A 26,887-nucleotide genomic window follows, 5' to 3' on the forward strand; every position below is an offset into this window, starting at 1 on the left:
AAGGAAAAAAAAAAATCCTTTCTTCCCACTCCAGTGGTAAAGGCCAAACATAACAGCTAAGTAAAGTTACCTTTGGGGTCTAGAATTAACAACAATTCTTGAGGCTTTAACTAAAATGGCACTTCCTTTAATGCCTTGAATGTACCTGAATGTATGTTCACAGAACTTTTAAATTTGCTATATTGGGTAGTTGTTTAATATTTCTTAATGTTTCTCCCCACAAACACAGGATCCTCTACAGCCAGGACATCAGCAGGAGTCCCTGGGATGAGTAATCTAAATAGTATCTGGAGGAAACCAAGCACTGGGTGTGAACATGAATAGTAGAATAGTATCTGGAGGAAACTAAAAACCAATGGCATGAGTTTATTTTACAATTCTTCTCCCTCCTTTTCTTCTTCTTCTTCCTCTTCTTTTTTTTTTTTTTTTTTTTTTTTTGAGACAGGGTTTCTCTGTGTAGCCCTGGCTGTCTGGAAATTGCTCTATAGACCAGTAGACCAGGCTGGCCTCCAACTCAGAGGTCCACTTGCTTCTGATTCCCTAGTGCTGGGACTAAAAGTTCACACCATTACCACCTGGCCAATTCTTTTTTTTTTTTTTTTTTTTTTTTTTTTTTTGCTGTTTTCAGACACACCAGAAGAGGGCATCGGATCCTATTACAGATGGTTGTGAGCCACCATGTGGTGCCTGGGAATTGAACTCAGGACCTCTGGAAAAGCAGTCAGTGCTCTTAACTGCTAAGTCATCTCACCAGCTTCCCACCCAATTCTACTGCTTAACCAGGGAATGAGAGGTCTTCCAGTAGGGGACCAAATTTTATTAAAGGTGAGAGTAAAACTAGACCATAGTAGGTTTCATGGTAGAACAAGTGTTGAACATGTTGATGTTCATGTTGAGCAAGTTTGATGTACATCTTAAAACCAACAAAAATCAAACTCACTAAAACTCCTGGCATAGCTTTAGGACACAAGGCATCTACATTTCAACTTAATACTGTTTTCCTGTTACAGTAACACAGCTATACTGTTGTCACCCAGACCTATAAGCAGAAAGCAGTGGGATACTTTCCAATATTGTGGAGCTCCTGAAGTAAAACAGGGCTGCTTTCTTAGTTCTTTCAAGGAAGGGGTAAACACATTTCTCTAGTCTTTAACCACAATGCCTGCAGACCAGTCACAGCAAAGACAAATACTCTGCTGTCTAAGCTAACACGGAGCTGCTGAGAGCAGGCAGAGACGAGCCAGCTGCTGCACAGCACATTCTCCAAACCACCTTCCTGACTCTGTCTTTAAGACTTTTTCTAAGTAGCCCAGGCTGGCCTCAAACTCAAGAGATCCACCTGTCTCTGCCACCCGAGTGCTGGGATTAAGGGTGTGCCACCACTGCCCAGCTCACCTCTGCTTCCCAATGTAAACAATGGCACAATACCTGATTTCAGTTCAAACTCATTTCCCTTTATTAAAGTCCAAGTTACTATTACATGGTTTGATACTCAAAGGAAAATTTGTTCAAATAAAACATTTCCAGGCAACTGTTTCAATCAAGTAGCAATAGCAGTTAAGTCCTTGGGAAGCCCATCTGCAGAGAGAAAGAAAAAAAAAGAAGCACAGAATTAGCCAGTACAGTGCTACAATGAAGACATCTGACATCACCTCCACTCTGGAGCACTTTCTGCTTTAATGCTGCCCCAGTCATTTACAAGCGGCTGACTTTGTAGCCTCCTCATCATCTGCAGCACTGGTACTAGCCCTTTTTTCTAATCAGAAAAGCTTAAAGCTAGGCAATCCTAGCAGTCAGAGCGACACAGACAGTCAGGATGGTCATTTCAGAGCTGATCAAGATGGCTGAGCAGGTAAAGATACTCGCTGCCGAGGCAGACAACCTGAGATGAATCCCCAGGACCCACATGGTAGGAGAAAACTGACTCATACAAAATGTCTTCTGAATTCCACACAGTTGTGGCACAAACATACACACATACACACCGGACAGTGCTGCCATCAAGCCACCACTCTTTGAACTGATTCCTCTTCTTCAGTCAGGGACATGCTACTTACCGAAGGGAGTTTACACTTTGTCAAGGCCCAGTTCCTCTGGAGTGGAGATTCCCAATTCATTTAAAGTTGGTCTAAGTTCCTGGATGACATAGGGGTAGATTTCCTTATGAGGTCCTGCTTTGTCCTGTTGGCAATGAGAATAGTCTCTGTTAACAGATGGAACTAGAAAAGCCTTTCACCGGGCGGTGGTGGAGCACGCCTTTAATCCCAGCACTTGGGAGGCAGAGGCAGGCGGATTTCGGAGTTTGAGGCCGGCCTGGTCCACAGAGTGAGTTCCAGGACAGCCAGGGCTACACAGGAAGTTCTTTAACTTGCTTCCAATGTAAAGCCCTAACTGAATTAACTCCCAGTGCTGAGTGGATTGACAGCTTTCAGAATCCTCAATTATCTTAGTCATTACAGATAAGCCATTGTCACTTTCCCCTTACAAACCTAAAAAAAATTTATTTAAATTTTATTTTATATATATTTAAATATATACACACACATATATATTTATTTAAGACTTATTTATTTTTATATGCATTGGTGTATTTTTATATGCATTTTATTTGCCTGCCTGCATGCATGTCTGTGTGAGGATGCAAATAACCTGGAAACTGGAGTTAAAGAAAGTTGTGAGCTGTCATGTGGGTGCTGGGAATTAAACCCAGGACCTTTGGAAGAGCAGACAGACATCTCTCCAGTCCCCTATTGTATCTATTTTTTGTTCTATGTGCATTGGTGTTTTGCCTGGCTGTCTGTGTAAGGGCGTCGTCAGCTCTCATGGAACTGGAGTTATAGGCAACTATGAGCTGCCACATGGGTATTGGGAACAGAACCCTGGATCCTCTGGAAGAGAAGTCAGTTAAGAGCACCAGCAGCTCTTAGCAATTGAACCATCTCTCCAACCAAAAACGCTATACTACAACCAAAAAGGCTATACTACAGCCCTGGTTGTCCTGGAACTTACTATGTAGACCAGGCTAACCTCAAATTCAGAGACCACTTGCTTCTGACCACTAGTTTAAAACTCCCAAGTGCTGGAATTAAAGGACTGCCTAGATTCTTAAATGTTTTTATAGACCTTGTTCTTTCATGGATAACCACCCATAGAAGGCCACTTGTGCTGAGGTCAGACAGTGCCGACACGTGATGTGGCCCACCTGTTCTGGAACAACCTTAGCATCACTATTTTACTGACCTTAACAACCTCCAGGATGCGAACAGCACTTGCAAAATCATTTAACCGTCTACATGCCCGCAAAGCAGCGTCAATGATTTTGGGCTCAGGAACCAGATCATAGCCAACAAGTGTATTCATCCCTGTCAAGTTAAAAAAAAAAAAAAAAAAGGTTCACATTATCCTGAGATACCCTTCTTTATACACTAAAATTTAGTTATCTATCTACTTACTTTCCATGGCTTAGCTCTCTATATTCTTACTGAATCATGGACCTCATCTGTTTGGGCTACTATTATCTGTAAAATGAGAATCTACCTGTAACAAACTAGTAACACAGTGAACCTTCCACAAACAATTAGCAGAATTATGCAATAGTGTTGAGATGAGAGGAACAGCCTGAGCTTTAGCGTACATGCTTAACTGTTAATACAATATAGGAACTGTGAATGCTTTAAAATAAACGGAACTGAAAAATCATCTAAAAACAACCAGAAGAATGCCTAAGGAGAGGTAATGAGGCCCAAATGACAACATTAAGAAGACATTATAGAGAAACATTAGAGTAAAGACTCAAACATTCAACCAGAAAATGACGGCATGATTACTTTTGTGTCTGCACAAAATGACACATCATGAAAATTGAAGACTTGATGAAAATGCAGAATTGCTGTTCTTTTCATACATCAGTAAGATCTTTAGTTATTAAGTAAGAACTTCCCAGCTGCAGCAAGATAGGGCCATTACATCCTAGCAGAGAAGTTAAAAGCACTCGGGATGCTTGTTTTTATTATTGTCAAATATTTAAAGAATACATCAGAGAACCAATCACGCCCACAGCCATATTGCCACAGGTTCCTGATCTGAGATCACTTATACAGCGCACTCACAATTAATGACTGGTAGCATGAGCACCATTTGTTCCTGCTCAAATGGCTGCTCATCTACATTATCTGAAAGGCACAAAAGTAACTCTGCTGTTAAACCAGTGCAGAAAACAGCCTCTCACAACAGAGTTCTCTGGCTCAAATGTCAATAGTGCATGTGTTCCCTTTCTTCCCAGTTCTGGGGACCAGACCCAAGACCTATGCATGCTAGACAAGAGCGCTACCACTGACTATTATACTCCAGACCTGCTGTCTAGCTTAAAACTCACTTTGTAGGAAACATTATAGAAGTTGCAGGCTTTTCTAACTGCAAGCTGTGTGGCAGTTACCAACTCACAATATGTGTTTTCAAACACACAATGTATTTGCTTTCAATAAGATTGTGGGAATAGTTCATGTTTACACATGCAAACATGATACATCTATGTCCCAATTACCTTTACGCAATTCCCAGGCATCAATGTCTGGCTTGTTGAAGTACGTCACCCAGCGAGCATCAAACTCCTCATCTGTCTCGTGTGACCCGTGAGAATAGCAGCGAATGGAACCGACAGCTACAAAGGAAAAGAGCGAAGACTTCAGTAGTGAAGACCATTCTGGACCGTGAATGCTGTACCCTGTCCTTAATGCAGTCGTCGGCCGGCAGAAAGTGGAGTAGAGAACAACGGAAGGGGACAAATGTACAGTGTTTGACACATGTTGTCTAGTGCAGTAACTTGTCTTTTTGTTCATTTTTGAGACAGATTTTGCTATGCTGCCTGTGCCGATTTCAAGGTTAGCCTGCACTATAAGTGAATTCTAAGCACGATCTGGGCTGCAGAGTGAGACTGCTTCAAAAAGCAATAAAACAAATCTTAAGTACTTACCAACGTAAAACAAATAGCATTATATCTCTAGGTGTGACGGCACACTCCTATAATCCCAACACTCTGGAAACGTAAGCAAGAGTGAGCTCAGCCGGGGCTGCTGAGCAAAAGCCCTGCCTCAGGCCAGTGAGATGCCTCAGTGTAGAAAAGAAACTGCCACACAAACCTAAAGACCCGAGTAATTCCTAGAACCCACATAAAGGCAAAAAGCCAATGGAGGTGTCCTCTCACCTCCATATGCACGTTACGGCACGCACACATCTGCAGCCACACCCAACAGTTCACGTGTTTGTGTGAATGTTTGTGCATGGGTATAGTCACATGAATGCAGGTATCCTTGGAAGTCAGAGGTACTGGATGTCACAGAGCTGGAGTTATAGGCCCTTGTGAGTCTTCTGATCTGAGTGCCGGGAACTGAATTCAAGTGGTTCTCAGAAGAGCATTAAGTTCTCTTAACCAACGAGACATCTCTCAGCTCCTAATATGCATTTTAACCATAATGTGATTATTGATAGAAAAGGAGAAAATTAGCAGCAGACAAAAACATATTACAACTATTTTAGGAGAATGAATGTAAGATCAAATGAAAGAATTTTCCCTTGAATAACACCATTTACGTTATGAACAAAATACCAGCCATGAATCCCAGCCTAAGTCCCAATTTTCAGAGATAAATTTTCTCCCCAACCCCAGTTCAAAACAAACTGGAACACATATATGAATGTGATGAAAAGTGTGGAAAGTGGTCTCTAGATCTAAATGTATTTGACATTTAAACTTAATCAAAACTTGAGGTATATTCAGTATCTCAGAGGACTAATACATTTTACACACCACAAAGCAAAGACTGCAATAACTCTCTATCCCATGGTTACCTAAAAGTCCTAAGCTACCTTTTTCAAAAATTAAAGTTATCCAGAGTAAGGACCAGAGTATATTTAAAATGCAAATATAAAATGGTATAACCACTTTCAAAGACTGCTTAGTGATTTATTATCAAGTTAAAACATAGCTACCATAAAATCCAGTAATTTTTCTCTTAAATATTTACTCAAGAGAATTCAAAGTATATATATTTCCTCCTAGAGGTAAGTTGTTTGATCCCAGTACCCAGTGACTGGGCTCCAGGGCCTTGCCTGGCTTGTTCTCTAACTCTGGCTTAACTGTTAGGTTCACCTTCAGCCTAGTGTTTATGGTAGTCAAGTTCTTTTGCTTACTCCTGGGTGTGGATTTGAGTGCTAGCTCTTTTCCAAGTGTTAAAACATACAACCAGAAACTGCAAATTCAAGGCAAGATGATCATGCCCTGCCATGTCTCGATTACCCATTCCTAGAAGCCAAATCACAAACTCTTACATGAAGGGGAGGAAAAATAAGAAAATGCAAGGTATAGAGACTCACGTTTGTAATACTAACACTTTGGAAGCTAAGGCCAGCCTGGGCTACAGAGTAAGATCCAAGCTCAGAAAATATAACAAACAAAAACAGCAAAAAAAAAGTAAAGCAATTCTTAGGGTCAAGCACAGTAGTACTTTAATCCCAGTACTCAGGAAGTAGAGGCAAGGAACTCCATGAGTTTCAGACCTACCAAGGTTACATAGAAATATCTAGTTTCAAAAACAATAACAACAAATACAACCAAAGCAAACAAACTAAAGAAAAAACCCCACTGGGTGTACACACACACACACACACACACACACACACACACCCCTGTTCCACACGGCAAAAACCAGACTATCCTATGTTCCATAAAGTTTAAATGGGTAGGACTTCCTCCATTAGTTAATGACCTGTCCTTAGTCACCCCTCCCACAAATAAGGCACCATGTTTTATTTGTACACATAGATAATAGGTTTCATTGTTCTCATGACAGCATCTCCCAGTGTATTGAAGGCTAGCTTGAATGCTCCGTCCTCCCTCCTTTCCTCAACCTCCCAAAAGCTGGAATTGTATCAGGTCCAGCTCTTTCTCCCACACACAACTAATACTTTGTTTTTAGAAAAATTACACAGATGCCAACCCCCCAACTTCACACCAGTGTTTTGAGACAGGGTCCTACAGCTTGAAACTTGCTGTCTATGTTCAGGATGACCCAGAACTTTCTTTCCTGCCTCTACCTCCCAGATTACTGGAAAGTGTACTACTCTGCCTGGCTGGCACTAAAACTTTCTGGCAATTATTCAATGCTTTGATATAACTAAAGGCATCAGAGGAGGAAGAGGAGGAAAAGGAAGTGTCAAAATGTGAATGTTTCAAAACAGCTATTTCTGGGCTGGGATGTAGTTTGGTTGGCTAAATGCTCACCTAGACTGCAGAGAGTCCCGGGGCATAGTGACTCAGATCTATAACCAGCACCTGAGAAGCAGGAGCAGCTCAGAAATTCAGTCATCTTCTGCTACACAACTAGGCCAGCCCAGACTCCTTTACTCAGTCACCCAAAAGGATATGGCATTCACTTAGAAAAAGCCAACACACTGAATTTAGAAAAATTAAAAATAAAGTAAGGGGCTCATTAATCTTTTGTGTTCACATTTGGTTAAATCTGATAGTTTTCTGCTTGATAATCAAGCCAAAAGGTCCCAAGAACAGTCCCTTTTGGCAGTGGTAATTCAAGGAATGAGAGACAGAAGCAAATGATCTGCAGGTTGCATTAACGAGTTTTTGACACCAGGGTTATTGAGGATGCAAAGCTTAAGGCCTGACGTGGATCTGGAGGACATAAGGCTAAACACTAGCAAGCAATACAAAGTGCTACTTAAGCCCAGCACTTTACCAAGAGATGAAGAAGACAAACAAACAACTCCCACCCTTCAGGGCCCTTCAATCCTCAGGGTAAGGATGCTAGGATTTCATAATTTCAAGAGTTGACTAAGAGTTTAAAACATCAATTTAGAAGTTTAAGATTATCCTGAGATTCAAGGCCAGCCTAAGCTACATGAGACCTTGCCCCTGAATGAATGAATGAACGAATGAATGAAAAAATTCAGGAGTTAGAAAGATGGCTCAGCAGAGTTTGGATACGTAGGCCCATGTAAAATGCTGGGTGTACATGATGTCCTGACTATAATGTCCCAGAAGGCAGAGGATCCCTGAGCAAACTGGCTAGAAAAACTAATCCTACAAGCAAGCTTAAGAGAGCTACAGAGTAGCTACAGAGTAGCTCAACCTATGGCTCTCGACTCTCATTGGTCCCATATCAGATAACTTGCACACCAGATATATACACGACAGTTCATAACAGTAGCAAAAATACAGTTATGAAGTAGCAACGAAATAACTGTATGGTTGGGGGTCAGCACAACATGAGGAACTGTGTTAAAGGTTGCAGCACTAGGGAAGCTGACCAACTGCTAACCCCAAAACCACCACGCCCGCCTCACACATCTCTTCCTTTTATCGGAAGGGGTTTCGACTCTGTGCAGCACACTAAGCTGCCCTTCGTCCTGTCCTCTTCAGCCTCTCTAGCTGTAAACCACCACAGCCAGCTCCCTGCTCCTCCTCTTCTTCCTCCTCCTCCTCCCCCCATCTCTCTTGGCTGTGCTGTTATTCACTCTGTAGACCAGGCTGGACTGGAACTCAAAAATCTGCCCACCTCTTAAGTAATGGGACTAAGGGCATATGTGCTACCACCCCCGCTTGCCTTTTTCACTTTCAATTACAAAAATTATCTCATACCAACAACAAATGTCAACCTAAAAATGAAGTGAATCACAATAAACCGAGTATGTTTGGAAAATTTCTGCCAACCATGAACCAAATATAGGACCCTACTTCAAAGCCTAGGTATGTAATGGGCTAAAAGATATCTAGTGATGCCGGGCAGTGCTGGGAGCACTTGGGAGGTAGAGGCAGGCGGATTTCTGAGTTCAAGGCCAGCCTGGTCTACAGAGTGACTACATAGGACTACACAGAGAAATCCTGTCTCGAAAAACCAAAAAAGATATCCAGTGACAAAACTGATTAATGTGCAGGAGGTACCTACTAGTCTCCATTTGATTATTTAGTAAGGATTGACCATATTAAGCCTTTGTGCCAGGCAAGAGTTGCATTACCAAATGTAAACCTCAGAGCTACCGAAAACATTATTTTAACTTTACAAAGGCTTAATTTAAGATTAATCAGTATACAAGGTCATACAGCTAAAAAGGAACAGACACCCTTTGCAACCAATACTGCCCCCTTGTGGAAATATTTAGGTATAAAGGAGAACCACCTAAAAGCCTTTGTTTCTGAACTGCACACCAGGGGGTGAACAGAAAGCCTCAGAGATAAACCTAAATAACTTTAGTCTATGATTTGCCTAAATAACAATAAACCTTTGCCATTTTCTGAACCACCTTAAAAATAAGTTCCTTGTTGCATAACAAACTCCCAAAGTTCAATGCTCCTTCTCCTCCTCCAAAAAAAAAAAAAAAAAAAAAAAAAAAAAGAGAGAGAGAGAGAGAGAGAGAGAGAGAAATAAAAGAAAAAGCAGAAATTTTCCTTTAATAAAACTTCTCAGTTAGGTGGTGGTGCATGCCTTTAATCTCAGTGCTTGGAAGGCAAAGGCAGGCAGATCTCTTATGAGTTCAAAGCCAACCTGGGCTACAGAGTGAGTTCTAGGACAGCCAGGGGTACAGAGAGAAAGCGCATGTGTGCATATGTATGCACGTGTAATCTCACCTAAGTGTGTGTGGTGCTACAACTATAATCCCAGGACCCAGGAGGCAGAAAGGCTACTACAAATCTGAGGCCAGCATGGATCACACAGTCAGTTCCAGGCAGTACCCCAACTCAAAAATATTCTGAGATGTTTATCTATATGAAAAAAAAAATAGCATTTGTTGCATTAGCAAATAAGACGCAAAAAGCACCAGGATCACTCAAATTTAACTGAGAAAGAGAAAATAGCTCCATCGCTGACGAAAAGGTCATTTTCCCAAGGTAGGCATCAGTTTCTTCTGTGAAGCATGATAATCACCTTGGCTTCTCTTCTTGATTTTATTTTTTATGGATGTTTTGCCTGCATGTGTGCATGTACATCTTATGGGGTGCACTAGGAAGTCAGAAGAAGGGGTCGGATCCTCTGGATGTGAGTGCTAGGAATCAAACCTGGGTCCTTTGCTAGGACAAGTATTCTTAACCTATGACCATGCACTCCCTCAGTTTCCTAAAAGCTGAGTGTGGTGGCTCCCAGTCATTCTAGAGGTGGAGGCAGGAGTCAACTACACAGCTGCTTTTGAGTCCAACCTAGACTATAAGACCCGATGTAACCTCTTCTCACCAAAAAATCCTAAACTTCCTACACTTGACTCTTTTGTTGCTAATACAATACATTACAAAAGACAAATTAAATGAAGCCAAAAAACTATTATTCTTCACGTTCAAGTAATCAAGGAAACAATTTTGGAGTGCCTGAGGCCCTTCTTTGTGTGTCAGACAGGGTTTCAGTATGTAGCCATGGCTAGGCTGGATCACAAAAGAGATTTTTTTGTTTTGTGTGTATGTGTGTGTTTGTTTTTTTGTTTGGTTTTTTTTTTTAGCTCCCTGTGAGTGCTGGGACACCATACCTGGCTAAGTTATTTTTATATCTGCACACATGAACCAAATTTCATAAAACACTAACATCACAGACCAGGATCCAAGCACAACTGCTGTAATTAAAAGTACAATGCCTGTGCTGAGTGTGGTGGCTCCCAACGTTAACCCCTGCACTTGGGAGTCACGAGGCATTAAGTTCCTGGCTAGCCCTCTTAGTACCATTCTGAGTTCTAATCCAGCCTGGGATAGAGAGGCCCTGTCTCTAAAATAAAATAACCCTATTTCTTTTAGATCGATACCAGCCTGGTTTACAAAGAGTTGCAGGACAGCCAGGCCACATAGCTGAGACATACCAAAATCAAACAAAACCAAAAATGAGACAGATGTACAGTACTAGTGTAGGTCTCAGAACACACCAAGTGGCAGAGCAATGCAGGTCCCTTGGCTCCTCCTCAGCATTGGGGGTGGACAGTGATGGACACAAAGTCGCCAGATCACATAGAAGGAGAAACAAGCACCAAAACTTCATACTCCATAATCCAGCACTGAGGCTTAGAAGCCTTTTAAAATGGGTACAGGGGGTAATCCACGAAGCTTTCCCATGCTTGTACACCCCAGTATTCCTGGGTATTTGGTATCCAATTTTGGAAACGTTGACATCCTTACCATTAATATCTATCCACGTCCAGGCTCTCTTACAAACCGCAAGGAACCACCACACGTTTAAATTATCTATTTTAAACGCAGGACTGGAACGTGGCCCAACAGCCCTTAAACGTGGCCGTACCCAGTTATGAAGGTGACACACAAAATGCCAGCAGAGGAGAACTCCTTACTGCTGCCTGATTAGGACTCAAAGGGTATTGTGTCCCACTGGGGAATCGAATTGTGTTCTAGGAAACGCAGAGGCGGGCGGCGCGCCCGGAGGCTCAATGTCACCTTCGCCAAGACGCCGTAGGCCGGCGGGGGCCACTCCCGGTCAGGTGGCTGCGGGGTCAGCGCAGGGAACGGTCATGGCCCAGAGACTGAACGGAAGTGCTGAGCCTTATCCTCAGCGACCCGGGCAGGTCCACACACCTGACCGGTCGCGGATCGGGCACCAGGAAGTGGCGGGAGGGAGGCCCGGGGGAGTCTCCCACGCAACTCCGGACGGCGGCGGACGCACTGCGCTCACCGGGCTCCACTGCCGGCTCGCAGGGCAAAGGCTAGGCCGCCAGGGAGCCTGCCCTCGAGTGGCGGCGGGAGCCCAGGTCACAGCAAGGACACGCGGGCGAGGGCTGCGGCGGGCGCGGGCCTTACCGGCGGCGGGGCTGGGAGCCGAGACGGGGTGCAGGAGGCCTCGGGCAGCCGCGGCTGCGGTACAGCGACGGAGGGCAGCGGCGAGCATGACGGCGACCACAGCGCACTGGCTGAGGCTGAAGAGAAGCCGGTGTGAGCTCGCGGGCGGTACAGCAGCTCGTGGGGGCCGGACTCACGCAGCGACGCACGCTGGGCGGAGCAAAAGGCCGGCCCACTGCGGAGCTCGCGCCTATGGAAGCGGGTGGGGCACCATGCGGCCGGCGGCGGCTACGGCGGCCGTGGAGGACAAACTACGCCTGCGCCGCGCCAATGCCGGTCCGATGACCAGGGTGACCGTCGTGAACATTCATTCCTGCGTGGGAGGAAAGGCAGGGTGAGCGATGGACAATGTGGATCTGGAATCGCCAGCGGGGGAGACTATCACAGTTTGGAATTACGGTGATAATAAGGACAAACTATAATAAGAATAACCGCTTTGTCCCGCGTGTTGTGGTGTGTGCTATATAATCCCAGCCCTCTACAGCCTAAGGATTAGGAGTTTCAGACTCTTCTATGCAACCTGAGTCTCAGATAAAAAATTTTATTTTAATACTAGGAGTAGTGACTCAAAACAATAATCTCAACACTTTGGAGACAGAGCCGGAGGAAAGGGGATTCAAGGACAGCTTGGGTCACATGATCTTCCCCCACCCTTTAAAGCCCAATTATTTAATTTTACACATAAGGAAATCGGCTCAAAAATTACGTTGTTTGGGGTCTAGGAAGATAGATGGTTTAGTGAATAAAGTGCTTTCTGTGGCTCAGTAGTTAATAGTTTATTAACTTTCAGCTCTATCAGAGGACTCAAGTTTACTTCACATTAGGTGGCCTCCAACTGCCTGTAACTCCAGCTCCAAGGGGATCTGACACCCTCTACCGGACACCACAGGTGCCCATATGTTGTACTATATACCCACACACATACATATAAATAAACCTTACAAATGAAATGAATGCATAGATGAATAAGTAAATGAGAAAAGAAAAAAAAATGAAGAACTGTAACTTGATTGAAGGGTTATGAATCCATGAATTGGCTTGTTTAAATTCCTGACTTCTCGGTGCCAAGTATGGGACATATGTTAGTTACTTTAGTTTTATTTTTTGATACTAAGTGTGGTAGTTTGAATAAGAGTGGCTCCCATAAGGGCTGGAGAGATGGCTCAATGGTTAAAAGCACTGACTGCTCTTCCAGAGGTTCTGAGTTCAAGTCCTAGCAACCACATGGTGGCTCACAACCATCTGTAATGAGGATACAATGCCCTCTTCTGGCGTGTCTGAAGACAGTTACAATGTACTCATTAAATAAATACACAATATAATTAAATAAATAATTAAAAAATAAAGCCATAAAAAAGAATGGCTCCCATAGTCTCATATATTTGAATGCTTGGTCATCTGGGAGTGGCAGTACTTGAAAGGGATTAGGAGGTGTGGAAGAACTGTGTCACTGGGCATAGGCTCTGGGGTTTCAAAGGCCCATGCAAGGTTCAGAGTCTCTCTCTTCCCGCTACCTTCAAATGTAGAACTCTCAGCTACTTCTCCAGTACCATTCCTGCCATGCTTTGTGCCCTGATGATAATGGACCCTAATCTCTGAAAATGTGAGCCAGCCCTAATTAAATGCTTCCTTTTATAACAATTGCTGTGATCTTTTCACAGCAATAGAACACTAAGGTTTTATGGTGGCCCTGCCTGGCCTTGAACTCACACAGAGGCCTATGTGCTTCTGCCTCCTGAATGCTGGGATTAAAGGAGCCAGCTAGCCAACCCTTATTTACTTTTTCATCGATACAACAAAATATGTGACAATTTAAGGAAGAAAGTGGGTGTGTTGGTGTGTTGTTGCTTGTTTGTTTTGTATAAAAGGGCCAGGGATATGACTCAGGGGTGGAGTACTTGTCTAGAATGGTATAACTCACAAACTGTAACACTTACCCTTTTAAAGATGCAGACTCAGTTAATGTTCTTTATAGCTATTGCACCACACCGTGGGTGTAATCATTACAACCTTCTAGTTCTAGAACTTTCATCACTCCAGGAATACTATCAGTCCAAGAATGGTTCTCCCCACCCCCACCCATTATAAGGAACTTCTGACTTTCTTTCTGCTGCTAAAGCTTTATACAGTTTTTTATTTTGCTTGAATTTGGGGGGGTGGGACAGTGCAGGCTTTTAATTACAGCACTTGGAAAGCAGAGGCAGGCAGATCTTTGAGTCTGAGAGAGTTTCATGGCTACACAGAGAAAACCTGCCTTGAAAAACTATACCAAACCAAAAACCCAAAAACCCAAATAAAACAAAAAACTATTTGATGTGTATGAGTTTTTTTTGTCTGTCTTTTATATGTGTGCACACACATACCTGACATGCCAGAAAAGGACATCAGATCCCCAGGACTGGGGTAACAGATGGATATGAGCCACCATTTGGGTGCTGGGAACCGAACTCTGGTTCTTTTCAAGAGCAGCAAGTGTTCTTAACTGCTATGTCATCTCTCCAGCCCTTTGATTGTTTGTATGTTTCCTTTAATCTCTCCACCAGTCCTGGGGATTGAAACCTGTGTCTCTCACATAGTAGGCAAGCACGTCAGTGCTAAGCTGCACCTCCAGCTCTATACACTTATTTTTACTGAGACAGGGTCTCACTACGTTGCCCGGGCTGGCCTTGAACTTACTCTGTGGCCCTGTCAGACTTTCCATCTGCCTACCTCAGCTTCCCAAGTAGATGGAGTTCTAGGCCTGTGCTACCACACACAGCAAACGCTTGCCTTCTATGGCTATTTCACATAAAGGAACTCACTTAATGTGGTCTTTGGCTTTTTTTTTTTTTTTTTTTTTTTTTTTTTTTTTTTTTTTTTTTTGTCTTTTTTTTTTTCTTTCCCGGATCTAGGGTCTTACCATATTACCCAGGCAGATCTCCGACTTCAGCTCTCCTCAGTCTATCTCTAAGGACTGGAATTGAAGACACACACCACAACACCCAGTCTTAACCACCTCCACCTCTTTAAAGTCCTACCTGCAGATGCTGCCATGTGCTAAGGAACTAGGTGGGATTTCTACATAGGAATTTTGGAGGAATACTATTTAGCCCATGACATAAAATTAATCTGTACTAATTCCTCCCCTTGGCACATTTCTATTCCACTGTATCAACATGCCAGCTGAAAAAAAAATAATTACATTTATTTATAAAGGGCAGGGGTGACACAGCATGCAAGGAGGTCAGAGGACAACTTTCAGTCAGCCCTCTTCCTCCATGCGTGGAGGATGGGTGGATGAGGGAGTGGGAGCAGGGCTAGGTGGAGGGATGGGGGGTAGGATCAAACCCAGATTGTTAGACCCCGAAGCAATCACCTTTTCCACTGAGTCATCTTGCTGGCCCAAAGCTCTCCTTATCTGATGGACAGTTAGGTTATTTCCACTGTGGAGCTATTATGAATAGGGTATTCTGAATATTCACACTTACGCTTTAATATGTTCTGATCTATTTCAATTGTATGTATGTGTCAGCATAATTTTCATGGTTACAGATCCTGAGAGCTTTTAGCTTGAAAGCCAGAGGCAAGACAAGAATATATTACTGCTATCACTTAACATTGTTCTGGATGGTCCCATCAGCACATTTGGAAGCAGTCACACACACATTTGTTTTGTGTGTGTGTGTGTGTAAACGTTTTCTGTTCTCCAGACATATGGCTAAAACATTGTATGAGCCATGCAATAAGCATTTAACTTTCTGAGGGGCTGACTGCTTACCAAAACAGCTGCTGTAGTATGAAGGTTGCACTATCCGTAAAAGTATGTAAAAGTATTTATGTGAAAGCCGGGTCTCTGTAGTGATGTGCTGTGTGAGCCAAGTTCTACTCCCTCAGCTTCCGCTCAGACACAGAACCTGGAGCACCTAGCTTTGTGGTTGGAGTTCCTTGGCACCTCCCCACACCCCGCCCCCCCCCCCAAAGGTTTTTCTTCCCTCTCCTTGAGCTCAGAGCCTGTTTCTCCCAAAATGACCTGTAGAGGGCAACTCAGAGCCATTCTGCAACAAGGAATTTCTCTCCAGAAATGTGTATCAAATCATGAGTGAGGGTAGGTGGTGTCTTCCGTGACATGGCTGCTTGCCTAGCAGATATGAGGCCCTAGATCCAATCCCAAAACAGTAAACAAAATAAAACCACCAAAGCTACCACTACCACCACCACCACCACCACCAAAGACTGAAACAATCAAAACAAAAAGAGCTGGAAGTGAAGAGAAGGGATTTATAAAAGTTATCGTTATAAATTGTGGGGTTTTAAAAAGTGTGTGTGTGTGTGTGTGTGTGTGTGTGTGTGTGTGTTTGGGCATGTGTGTACCATGGCAAGAGTGGGAAGATGAGAGGCAACTTGTAGGAGATGGCTTTCTCCCTCCAGTATTTGGACTGCAGGGATTGAATTCTGGTTGTTGGCATGGTGGCAAGTGCCTTTACCTCATGAGCCATCTTGCTGGCCCTGTTTCATTTGCTTTTAAAAGCAGGGTGTTGTTATGTTGCCTAGGTTAGCTTTGAACTGCTAATCCCCCTGCTTTAGACTCTTTAGTGCTGGAATTGCAGGTATACAGGTGGGTATGTCCCATGCCCAACAAGAAAACTTGTTTTAAGCTAAAGAGCAATTTTATTAGGGTTTAAAAAGAAAAAACAGAGCTGAAGACATGGTTCTGCATAGAAGAGAGCTGGCTGCTCTTGCAGAGAACCTGAGTTTGGCTCGGTGCACCCACATTAGATGGTTTACAACCACCTGCAACTCCAGCTCCAGGAACTCGGATGCTATTTTCTGGTCTCTGTAGGTACCTGCATCCAGGTGCACATGCATACAAACTCAAATTATATATTTTTTAATGTTTAAAAGAAAGACTCAGGGCTGAAGAGATGGCTCAGTGTTTAAGGGCATGCACTGCTCTTGCAGAAGACCTGGGCTCTGTTCCCAGCACCCATGCCAGACAGCTCACAGAACTATATGTAATTCCAGCTTCTGGGGATCTGATGTCCCTGGCCTCCTTGGGGACCTGCACTCACATTTCCATACATACCCACACAATAAATGTTTATACTTCAAATGTGAACTAGTAAGTTTGGTTGAAAGGTGATTTAATGCTTTTTCTCTTGCCAGTGTAAACACAACTCTATTATTCAGAGAATAGTGAACCTCAATTAATCTTCAATATCAACTGGGGCTTTTGTTAAAATGCATATTTCCAGGTCTCTCTGAGTAGGGTTGGTGGTGTTGTTGTTGTTTTCAGCAGTGGGAACCAACCCTAGGACCTCACCTCTAGGCGAATACTTGGCCACTAAAGTGTACCCTAGCCCTACTCCTGAGAGAACTAAATCCCGATGGTTTAGATTCAACCCAGGCTACTTGTATTTTTAAGCAATGCCTCAGATGATACTTCTTATCTGATGCTTATTATTTTAAAATTAAGCTGAGAATGGTGGAATACGCCGTTAATCCCAGCACTTGGGATGCAGAGGCAGGTGGATATCTGTGAATTCAAGGCCAGTCTGCTCTATATATTGAGTTCCAGGATAGTTATGGCTATAGAGCAAGACGTGTCTCAGTTTTTTACAATTACATTTACTTTGTGTTGGGATGGGCATGTGCATGTTGTAGAGTGGATGGAGGTCAGAGCACAAACTGAGGTAATCAGTTCTCCTTTTCCACCATTAGGTTCCAGGGATTGAACAGCGGTCATTAGGCTTGGATGCTAATACCTTCCCCCAATGAGCCATCTTGCCAAGTTCTCATACAAATTTTTAAAAGAGTCAAGATAGCCTAGTATTATCACCTACTCTCTTTCCTCAATGATCTGGGATTTATTTTTGCAGCTAAGAAGTCCAGAGAAGAAGTAACTTGCTTCAAATCACAGGCTAAATTTCTCTAAAGCCTCTGACTGACAAACCCAGAGAATAAACCCTCCATGTAGGGATAGACATTTTGATAACAGATACCTTGACAGCGACACTCCTTGTTCTTTCTTCGTAGTTTTCACTAGAGGTCATGAGAAAACTTGCTGTGTCCATTGCCTACAGCTTTAGTAAGAAGATCCCCTAGACTTAAAACTCAAAGAAAAAAGGTGTAATGGAAAATGCCTTTAATCCCAGCACTAGGGTAGAAGCAAGAGGATCTCAAGTTTGAGGCCAGCCTGATCTACAGTAAGACAGAAATCAGCACATGGTTGTGTACTCTGATCCTTAGGGAAGAGTCTTGCCTGTGTCTTTCTCAGCTTCTGTTCTTTGCTGGCGGTCCTCTGAACTTCTTTGCTTGTTGATAAATATAACTCACTGTAATCTCTGCTGCCACCTTTAGATTACTTTTTCTTCCCTCTGAGTATTTATTTCTATATCTATCCTCTTTTAGGACCACAGTTTAAAGATTTTATTACTTTAATGATGTGTGCCTGAGTAGGTATTTGAGCACATGAGTGTGCCCTCGGAGATCAGGGGTATTGGATCCCTCTAGAGCTGAAGTCACGGGGGCAGTTGTGAGCTGAACTCAGACCCTTTGAAAGAACAGTACACACTCTTACCTGCTGAGCTATTTCTCCAGCCCCGGGATCACATTCTAGATGAAGAGCTTGCCCTACTTCAATATGAATTTGTTGCGCCCCGCTCGACCAGCAAGGAAGACACAAACCGGATCCTTCTCAACAGCCTTTATTGTAGAAGTGCTCTTTTAGATTTCAGGGAGAGACCTCGAATGCCCAGAACGGGCTGCTTATATACCCTCATCCCTGGGGGGGCGGGGAGCGCATGGAGGTGCACGATTGGTCAAATTGCAGTGCTTCATTAGCATACCACATTAGCATGCCCCGCCCAGGAGGGGGTGATTGGTCAGAATGTGGTACTTAATTAACATACCCAGTTCAGGAGAGGTTGGAGCCAAACTGAATTGCCCATGCGCAGTGCACTGGTAGTTACTACCAGAGGCCTAGGCAGGCGCCATCTTGGCCAGCTGCGTCAGCGCGTGCACCTTGGCCTGCTGAGTTGGGTCAGCGGCTACGCTGTTTTGGCCAGCTGAGTCGGGTCGGTGGCCTACATGAATTTATTTTTATAATCAATTAATTAGTTCATTAATTAACTAACTGTTGTGCTGTGGATAGGACCTTTCTCAGTAACTTTTCTACTGCTGTGAAGAGACCCAGTGGCTAAGGCAACTTATAAAAGAAAGCATTTAGTTGGGGATTTGCTTACGGTTTCAGTGTGAGTTTATGACCATCGTGGCTGAGAGCATGGCCACAGGCAGGCAGGCAGGCAGGCACTCCAGCACTAGCTGAGAACTTACATTTGATCCACAATCCCAGGCCAGAGAGAGAGAAACACAAAAATGATGTGGGCTTTTGAAAACTCAAAGCCCATCCCCAGTGACCCATCTTCTCCAACAAGGCCACACCTCCTAATCCTACCAAACAGTTCCACTAACTGGAGAGGAAGCAGTCAAATACAGGCGCCTACAGAGGCCATTCTCCTTCAAACCACCACAGACCTGACAAAAGTTGTACAGTCAGGGCAAGGCCTCTACTATGGAGCAATATCTCTACGTCAATTCTCTTCTCTTCCTCCTCCTCCTCCTCCTCCTCCTCCTCCTCCTCCTCCTCCTCCTCTTCTTCTTCTTCTTCTTCTTCTTCTTCTTATTACTATCTCTCTCTCTCTCTCTCCCCCCACTTAGCACTAAGCCCAGATAAGCTAGTGTTCTACCATTGAGCTGTATCTTCAGCCTTCTTTTTGCTTTTTTAAAATTTTTTCGAGACAAGTTCTCACTAAGTCATCTTGGCTGGCCTTGAACTCACTCTAGTACAAGCTAACCTTAACCTTGTGATGCCCTGCCTCAATTTCTGGAGTTGCAGAGACTCCGGACCTGTACCACCAGTTGCAGCTCTAGCACAATTCCTTAATTTGTATCTTTAAAAACATGTCTTACATTTACCTATTTGAAGGAGGGCAGTTTCTCCTCCCACCATTTAGACATGAGGAATCAAACTCAAGTAGTAAGGGATGTCAAAGAGGCATCCCAAAGACCCTTAACATGGAAGGAGTGAACTTCCAGATTAGCTCATAGTTACAGTTATCATGGGTTAAGCATTTAACATGTCTTTTGTTAGAGAGATGGCTCACTGGTTAAGAGAATTTGATGCTCTTGCTGGAGGACCTGGGTTCGATTGCCAACACCTATATTGTGGTTCACAATGATCTAGAATCCTAGTTCCAGGGAATCCAACACCCTCTTCTGTCTTCCATGGGCACCAGACATACAAACATGCACATTAAACAAACAAACAAACAAACAAACCAAAACCCATGTCTTTTGAAGGCTACAAGTCTAACCACACACCTCTAATAACCTATTTATCATCTGACCCATCTTTCCTACTCTGCCTTCTGCCCCCACTTTCTTCAGTTACCTGCCTGATACCTGGATGTATTCTAATATCTAGGTTAAATAAAGGGGATTCGATTGTCCCTCTTGATTGGAATAATGACAAAAACTGGGTCAAGTAATGAGGTTAGAAAAACGGAGAGCAAAGGTTGAAGGTGAGTATGTGTCTGGCGTGTCTTCACTAGACAATGAATATATACTTTTGCAGATTCAGGGCCAATGTATGGCAGCTCCTGAAGCTTATGCAACCTTTCCCTCCTCAATGCCACCACCCCCCCCCCCCAATTTGATCCTTAAAAGGTGTCACTCCTGGAATGTCAGAAAAGCAGGCCAGGACCTGGCCCTGCTGGGACAAATGCTCAGGCCTTCTGTTTGCTGCCTGGAATGGCAGTGATGCTTACTCAGCCTATAGCTGTAAGATCTGCCCTCTCTCTCCATCCCACCAGAGTCTCAGCTCTTCTCTCCCCATAGCTTTCAAGATCTAACTGCTCACCGGGTGGTGGTGGAGGCCTTTAATCCCAGCACTTGGGAGGCAGAGGCAGGCAGATTTCTGAGTTCGAGGCCAGCCTGGTCTACAGAGTGAGTTCCAGGACAGACAGGGCTACAAGGAGAAACCCTGTCTCCAAAAACAAAAGACAAACAAACAAACAAAAAAGATCTAACTGCTCTTTTCAATCTATTTTTGTTTGTTTGTTTCTTTTTTAAAACATCTATTTGTTTATTTTATGTATGTGAATACACTGTAGCTATCTTCAGACACACCAGAAGAGGGCATCAGATCCCATTACAGATGGTTGTGAGCCACCATGAGGTTGCTGGGAATTGAACTCAGGACCTATAGAAAAACGGTGCTCTAAACCACTGAGCCATCGAGCCATCTCTCTAGATCCCCCAAAGGATATTTCTTTCTTTCTTTCTTTCTTTTTTTTTTTTTTTTGGTTTTTTGAGATAGGTTTATATGTATAGACCTATAGACCTGGCTGTCCTGGAACTCACTCTGTAGACCAGGCTGGCCTCGAACTCAGAAATCTGCCTGTCTCTGCTTCCCAAGTGCTGAGATTAAAGGTGTACGCCACCACTGCCCGGCCTCCAAAGGATATTTCTAACACTGCTTTTGGCATTCAGTTATACAAGTTTAGAAAAAGCCAACACTACTTAAAAAAATAAAATAAAATAAAATAAAATAAAAAGGGGGATCATTAATCCTTTGTGTTCAAATTTAGTTAAATCAATGGTTTTCTGCTTAATAATCAGGTCAGAAGGCCCCAAGAATAATGTCTTTGGTAATGGTAATTGTAGGGATGAGGAACAGAAGCAAATGACATGAGGCAGAGTACTACCACATATCCCTGAACTCTCCAAACTCCTGCTTCTGTCTCCTGAGAGCTGGCATTACAGGCATGCATACACAAGACAGGTCATACATTACTTCTCTTTCTCCACAATAGATTGTTGTTTGGGGGGTGGGTAGGTTCTGAAGCAATATTGAATTATTCTGTGATTCTAACTTCTTCCCCTACCTTGTGCCTAGACTGGAAGTTAACTCAACAGAACAATGAAAGTGAGTTGAGAGGACAAAAGCCTAATTAGAAGCCACCACCCATCTAACAATGCACATGTACTTTTATGTTTTCAATGGATTTTGATTTTGTGACCTGAGTGTCACAGGGATGGAGGCAAGCACCAGGCTGTGGGGACACTATCTCCAAGGATAACTCCAAGCTTCGTCAGAAGCAGCTACATATTAGTGACATCAGATTAGGTTTGCTGACACTCCCTCACTTGATATATCCTGCCCTCCCTCTTGTACCTCCCTTCCAGGTATGCAATTCCGCTTGCAGGTACGTTCGGTCTTGCGGTCTCAGCAGGTGTTAGAGTGTATAGACTGTTGGTTAACAGGAGAGGCAATGCCATGTGTGCAGCTACGTGGAAGCTATCATCCATGCTGGGGTGAGGCTTTTCAGTGGTGTGTCTGCTTGGGCTCAGCCACACTCCTGTAAGTAACCCCTCACTCATGCTCTGTAAGTAAACCCAATAAACTAGTCGGTTCTCCAAGCTAGACTTGGGAGCAGTAGTCTCTGGTCATGGCTGGTACCCTGTGTAGGGTGAGTAGATGCTTGTTCCCACCCACCAGGGCAAGATTACAAAACAGGTCGATACCGGAAAGATGGAGGCCTCACATGAGAGACTCCCTTTCTCCCACCTTACCACCAATCCCTTCCTGAAGTAGACAGCTACCTCTGAAGGTGTTCCATCCACACACCCTCTCCTTAAATCAGGACTTCTCAAGTTCCCACTTCAGTCTCTGGGATGGGGAGGGAGGAGGTACAAGAGGGACATGTGCCTTTCCTTTAGGGCCTGCACTACATGGCAAGACCTCCCCTAAAAATAAATAATTAAGTCGGGGGGTGGGGTGGGGTGGGAGATGGAGGGCAATGACTGACAGTCTGGATGACAGGAGTCAGGGATGCAAAACACAAGCAGAGATATTGGGAGGAGAGAAGAGGCTTCCCCCAAGGCGCCCCTCCATCAGCTGCAGAAACCCACGTCCTCACCAGTAGGATTTATTTCAAGGTTCTACAGGCAAAGTGACTTACAATGTATTCTCTCCCATCCCCTTTCCAGAGGTGCTGAGTTCCATGGGGTAGCGTCTGCTCTGAAGATCCTGAGCCGTATGCTGCACAGATCCCCGACTTCCAGCACTCAGCGTACCCCCACCCCCTCGACTCCGACTGGGGCTGAGAGGCATCGGAGGCTGTTATCTCTCAACACACAGCTGTGCAGGGCTGGAGGCAGCAGCTTATCAGGGAGCCTGCAGTGATTCGCGGCCCGAGCTTCTCTGCTGAATAGTAATTTCCAGCAGTGGATTTGTGCTGTCTCTCTCCTCCCCCTCTCCCAAGGGTGTGCTGTCCTTTTGCAGAGAGAGGGCAGTGAAGGGGAGCTCCGACTCCTGGGGCTTTGCGCCTGTCTCTGGATAAGAATGGCTACTGTGTGGAGGGGGCAAGGTTAGAACCTTAGCACGGTCGGCCAGCCTTGGCAGGCGGCCTGTCTCCAGCTCATCAATGCTCCCCCTCCTTCCCCTCCCAGAAAAGCCACAATACTGTTTCCTTTCCCTTGTGGGGACGCAACAGGGACACAGACCCCTGCCCCCCTCCACCACAAGTCCCTCTTTCGACATTTTGATGTTGTCCAGTCTCTGTGTCTGACCTTGAAGACTCCAAAGGCTAATAGAGCCGAAGGCAAGCATGCCAAAGTGGTCTCTGCACAGGCGAGTGGGTAAGGAAAAAATAAAACTGGGGACGGAGCCATTTTCATGTTTGTTTTATTGGAAGCAAGACTCCAGCAGAATTCAGGGGAGGAAGCATGGCAAGTTTTGTCCTGAGTCCCCTCTCTGCCACCATGCAAAAAGGGGCGGGGGGTTGCTAAAAGGGAACTAATAGGGTGTGTGTGGGCAGAATAGGGTCCAGACATTTTCAACCTGGCCACCCTCGGGGAATCCGCTTCACAGCTCCTGATCTCAGTTAACAGCAAGGATGATTTTTAAAGCCTCAACTGTCAGCCTCCATGCATACTGGGTGCTTTTAACGTCTGGGTCCCCAAGAAAGGTCGAGTCCCATTACCCACCATGCTTCCCTTAAAAAAAAAAAAAAGATGGCCTAGAAAAGGTGTGGGTGGTGTTCTGTGGCTTCTGGCAACATGTCCCACAAAGTTTCCTTGGATTTCAAGGATCGATCCTCTCTTCTCATTCTTCAGCTCCTTCTCCTGTGGCCTTGGGATCGCTGTCATTCTGAGGACCGGTGTCCAGGAACATGGGCCCCTTAAAACCCAGGTATGAAAGGTGCGTGTGGATGTAGGGGTGTTGAAGATATAAGATCCAGTCGGTCTAGGTGGCTCAGAGGCGAGAATTCTCAGGCAGTTCGGTCCTCATTCTCAGCCTCTGGCTCAGGCTGAGACCGCTTAGCGGTGCCTTCTTCAGCAGCAGATTCCCCCAGGCTCCTCTTGGACGTCGACACCGTAGGAGGGGACGAAGGACCAGGACTGAGGTTCGGAGGCTGGTAACCAAGTTGTCGTGGATCCAGTGCGTCCTTTGAAAGTAGGATGGCGAGGCTCGGTACATTCTTAAGTACACTGAGACTGGCGGCCGGATCGCTGGGCGTCTGACCCGGTGTGGGCCCAGGAGGGAGGCTCTGCCACACCTCGCGCACGCTCCGGTAGCGCAGCCGCGTGACCTGGTGTAAGCCCGCCAGGCGGCGCTTGAGAATCTCGGCGCACGTGACGGTCTTGGTGGTGGCCCGGCCGCAGCCGCTGAAGACGATGGCGCGCGTGGCTGGCTGCGCCATGCTGGCGGTGGCGAAGGCCAGCAGGTTGCGGATCTTGCTGCCCTCCTTGACCCGCATGTGTACAGCACCGGGCGCCAGATCTGCAAAAGGGCCAGAGCTCGGGCTGCCACCCTCATCACCGTCCCCCGCCGGCGCCTCCTCCGAGCGCACCTTACGGAAGTTCTCCATGCGCCGTCGTCTCTGGGATCGCAGGTTTTGCCATGGGGCCGCCTCAAGCCCGGAGCTGCATGGCCGCGGATCGTGCCGGGCGAGGGCCGACAGGGATTGGGATGCCGACACCGAGTGAAAGCTGGAGGGTGGGCTGGGAACGCGCAGTCTTCAGCCCAGACTTGTACAGGGTAGTGCTGTTCTACTCTGCACCCTCGGCGCCTTGTGCTCCGCGCCTTTAGCAGAAGCTCCGCCTGGGAGCAGGATAGGCCCCGCCCCTTTGACCAGGCCCCGCCCCAACCCTGCGTGACTTGTCCCAGCCCCGCCGGCTTTGGGATCCAGCGCTGGTGCTCAGTGGCTGGGGTCACAGACCCAGGGGTGATTTGGGAAGCGAAGTTCCCGGAAGTCACCATCTGTCCTCCCTGAACCAGCCCTTATGCAAGAACAACCTAAATAAAAACTCTGCTTGAGGTGCAAACGCCAATTCAAGCCTGGTCTCTGAGCCCTGCGAGGTTTCAGCTCAAGGGCATTCCTAGACCCCTCCTAGGTAAGAGATTTCCAAACTACCTTTTGGGGCTTCGCTCCTCCAGTCCTCCAGGGACCTCCCTTCCTTTCTCTCCTGTATTCTTGCGTCAAGGACAGCCAGTGCATGGTCAGCAGAGTGTGGGAGGCGTTGGCTGCGGCTACACGCAGCGCCTTCCCTGGGCTGGGACCGCTGCTACTTCGTGGCCTGGTCCTTGCGTAGCTACTTAGAGAGACTTAAGTTTCAGCCTTGCTCCTCTTGACCGTACCTCCAGGCTCCCGGCACCTATACACCTCTGAAATGCAGGAAGCGATGCGTTGGTCCAGCCTAAAGTGAATGGGGAACAGGAGACCATTTCTTCCAGGGCGTTAAATTCTTATATTCATGCCTGAAAGTCCTTTACTGGATCTGCATGTATTTTTATGTGCGTGGCTCAGCCCGTGCTAACGCGGATTCCTGACTTCCAATTCCAGGTGGAATTCCTTGCCAGTCAGCCTTGGTCTCTAGAAATCCAGAGGGTTGTTTTTGTTGAAAGGAGACTGAGAGAAGGCAGGTTTAAGAGGTGGGAGGCAGGGTGGAGTGCCTCGGTGGGATGTTGGGGGGAACTTGCAAAACTCTGGAAACTCCACAGAATCTAAGGAGAGGCTCGGGCTGTGCTGCGAGGTGAGATGAGCAGGAGAAAGATGGAGTCTGATGAGAGGAAGCCGGTTTAATAAGGAGTGACCCTGTCTAACCCTGGCCTGGGACCGTGCCCTCAATCTTCAATCCGGCTTCCACGGCAGGCAGGGAGGGAGCCAGACAGACCTGTTAAAGCATAGGGAAGAAGCACCTAGTGCGGACTGTAAGGATCAGCAAGATGGTGTGAGCATAGCTTCAGTCTAGGGGTAGAGCTGCCTGGCCCTCCTCTTCCTCTTCGCTATCTGTGACAATTCTCAGCCGGACAGCTCAGAACAACCGGTTTATATCTCATCTCTTGGAGTGTGGCCGCTGCACCTGGACTTTTTTTTTTTTTTTTTTTTTTAAACCTCAAGTGTGAATGACTGCCTCCAATCTCCAGCTTACACTCCAGGAGTGTGCCCCGAACTGGGGACTCTACCCTGGTTCCAATTCTTGCAGGCTTCACAGGGAGGAGCAGGCTCTGGAGGCCCAACCTTGGGAAGACACCACGACTGCGGTCCACACAGGCAAGTGGTGGACTTGAAGTCGGCAGTTTCGGATTGGCCTGAGAAAAAGTTCCAGGAAGACTAGAAGCTACGTAAGAATGTGCTGGTTGGAAAAGCTGAGCTCTGTGTCCTGGGAGCAGGCAAGCCTGGGCTAAACAACTCGCAGAGCATGTAGGCAGTACTCTATATGTTGAAAGACCTGGGGGGCTGCAAGTTTGTTCCATAAGGAGGGGGTGGTTATGCCTCTACCCAAGTTGTCCTTAAGGACACCACCCCCTCCCAGTACAACTACCCTCTGCCATAGACTCCCCCATTCACTTTATTTTCGAGTCTGTGGAGGGAGAACGCAGAAAAGGCCCGGTTCCCCGCCCGCGCGTCGCTTCCTTTCCCGCTCCCTCTGCAGCACTTAAAATGTAAATGCACATCGTGATTAGCCGCGGGGTCGCTAATTACAGCTGAAGCCATTCATTACGCTGTC

The 26,887-nt window shown here is 45.6% G+C and overlaps 3 protein-coding genes across 5 annotated transcripts; 1 reads left to right on the plus strand and 2 right to left on the minus strand.

Annotated features, from left to right (window-relative positions):
* Window positions 1–1,432: 1,432 nt before the first annotated feature.
* On the minus strand, window positions 1,433–11,936 carry Cox5a (cytochrome c oxidase subunit 5A). The gene is made up of 5 exons (XM_076925619.1): window positions 11,795–11,936; window positions 4,544–4,660; window positions 3,241–3,362; window positions 2,058–2,181; window positions 1,433–1,578 (listed from the first exon to the last, which is right to left on the minus strand). The coding sequence occupies exons 1-4, from the start codon at window positions 11,880–11,882 to the stop codon at window positions 2,068–2,070; spliced, it is 441 nt and encodes a 146-aa protein (XP_076781734.1). The 5' UTR covers window positions 11,883–11,936; the 3' UTR covers window positions 1,433–1,578; window positions 2,058–2,067.
* On the plus strand, window positions 11,881–24,281 carry LOC143439351 (uncharacterized). 3 transcript variants are annotated; one of them, XM_076925621.1, is made up of 4 exons: window positions 11,881–12,167; window positions 22,058–23,512; window positions 23,990–24,065; window positions 24,216–24,281. In XM_076925621.1, the coding sequence occupies exons 1-2, from the start codon at window positions 11,881–11,883 to the stop codon at window positions 22,188–22,190; spliced, it is 420 nt and encodes a 139-aa protein (XP_076781736.1). In that variant the 3' UTR covers window positions 22,191–23,512; window positions 23,990–24,065; window positions 24,216–24,281. The 3 variants fall into 3 exon arrangements, with proteins under 3 accessions (XP_076781736.1, XP_076781737.1, XP_076781735.1); XM_076925622.1 differs by lacking the exon at window positions 24,216–24,281 and having other exon boundaries at window positions 22,058–22,077; window positions 22,862–23,512; XM_076925620.1 differs by lacking the exon at window positions 24,216–24,281 and having other exon boundaries at window positions 22,058–23,085; window positions 23,990–24,056.
* Rpp25 (ribonuclease P/MRP subunit p25) lies at window positions 23,542–24,957 on the minus strand. Its single transcript, XM_076925617.1, has one exon. It carries the CDS (start codon window positions 24,742–24,744, stop codon window positions 24,145–24,147), a length of 600 nt encoding a protein of 199 aa, XP_076781732.1. The 5' UTR covers window positions 24,745–24,957; the 3' UTR covers window positions 23,542–24,144.
* Between the last annotated feature and the right edge of the window lie 1,930 nt (window positions 24,958–26,887).

Source organism: Arvicanthis niloticus, chromosome 26 (genome assembly GCF_011762505.2).
Source record: "Arvicanthis niloticus isolate mArvNil1 chromosome 26, mArvNil1.pat.X, whole genome shotgun sequence".
In the NCBI taxonomy this organism is placed as follows: Eukaryota; Metazoa; Chordata; class Mammalia; order Rodentia; family Muridae; genus Arvicanthis; species Arvicanthis niloticus.

Coding starts and splice junctions, on each gene's coding strand:
- LOC143439351 (XM_076925621.1), top strand. CDS start 11,881: ATGACGGCGACCACAGCGCACTGGCTGAGGCTGAAGAGAAGCCGGTGT. Junction 12,168..22,057: donor TGCGTGGGAGGAAAGGCAGG/GTGAGCGATGGA, acceptor CCTCCCTTCCAG/GTATGCAATTCCGCTTGCAG.
- Cox5a (XM_076925619.1), bottom strand. CDS start 11,882: ATGCTCGCCGCTGCCCTCCGTCGCTGTACCGCAGCCGCGGCTGCCCGA. Junction 4,661..11,794: donor GGCTCCCAGCCCCGCCGCCG/GTAAGGCCCGCG, acceptor TTTCCTTTGTAG/CTGTCGGTTCCATTCGCTGC. Junction 2,182..3,240: donor GCATCCTGGAGGTTGTTAAG/GTCAGTAAAATA, acceptor CATTGCCAACAG/GACAAAGCAGGACCTCATAA.
- Rpp25 (XM_076925617.1), bottom strand. CDS start 24,744: ATGGAGAACTTCCGTAAGGTGCGCTCGGAGGAGGCGCCGGCGGGGGAC.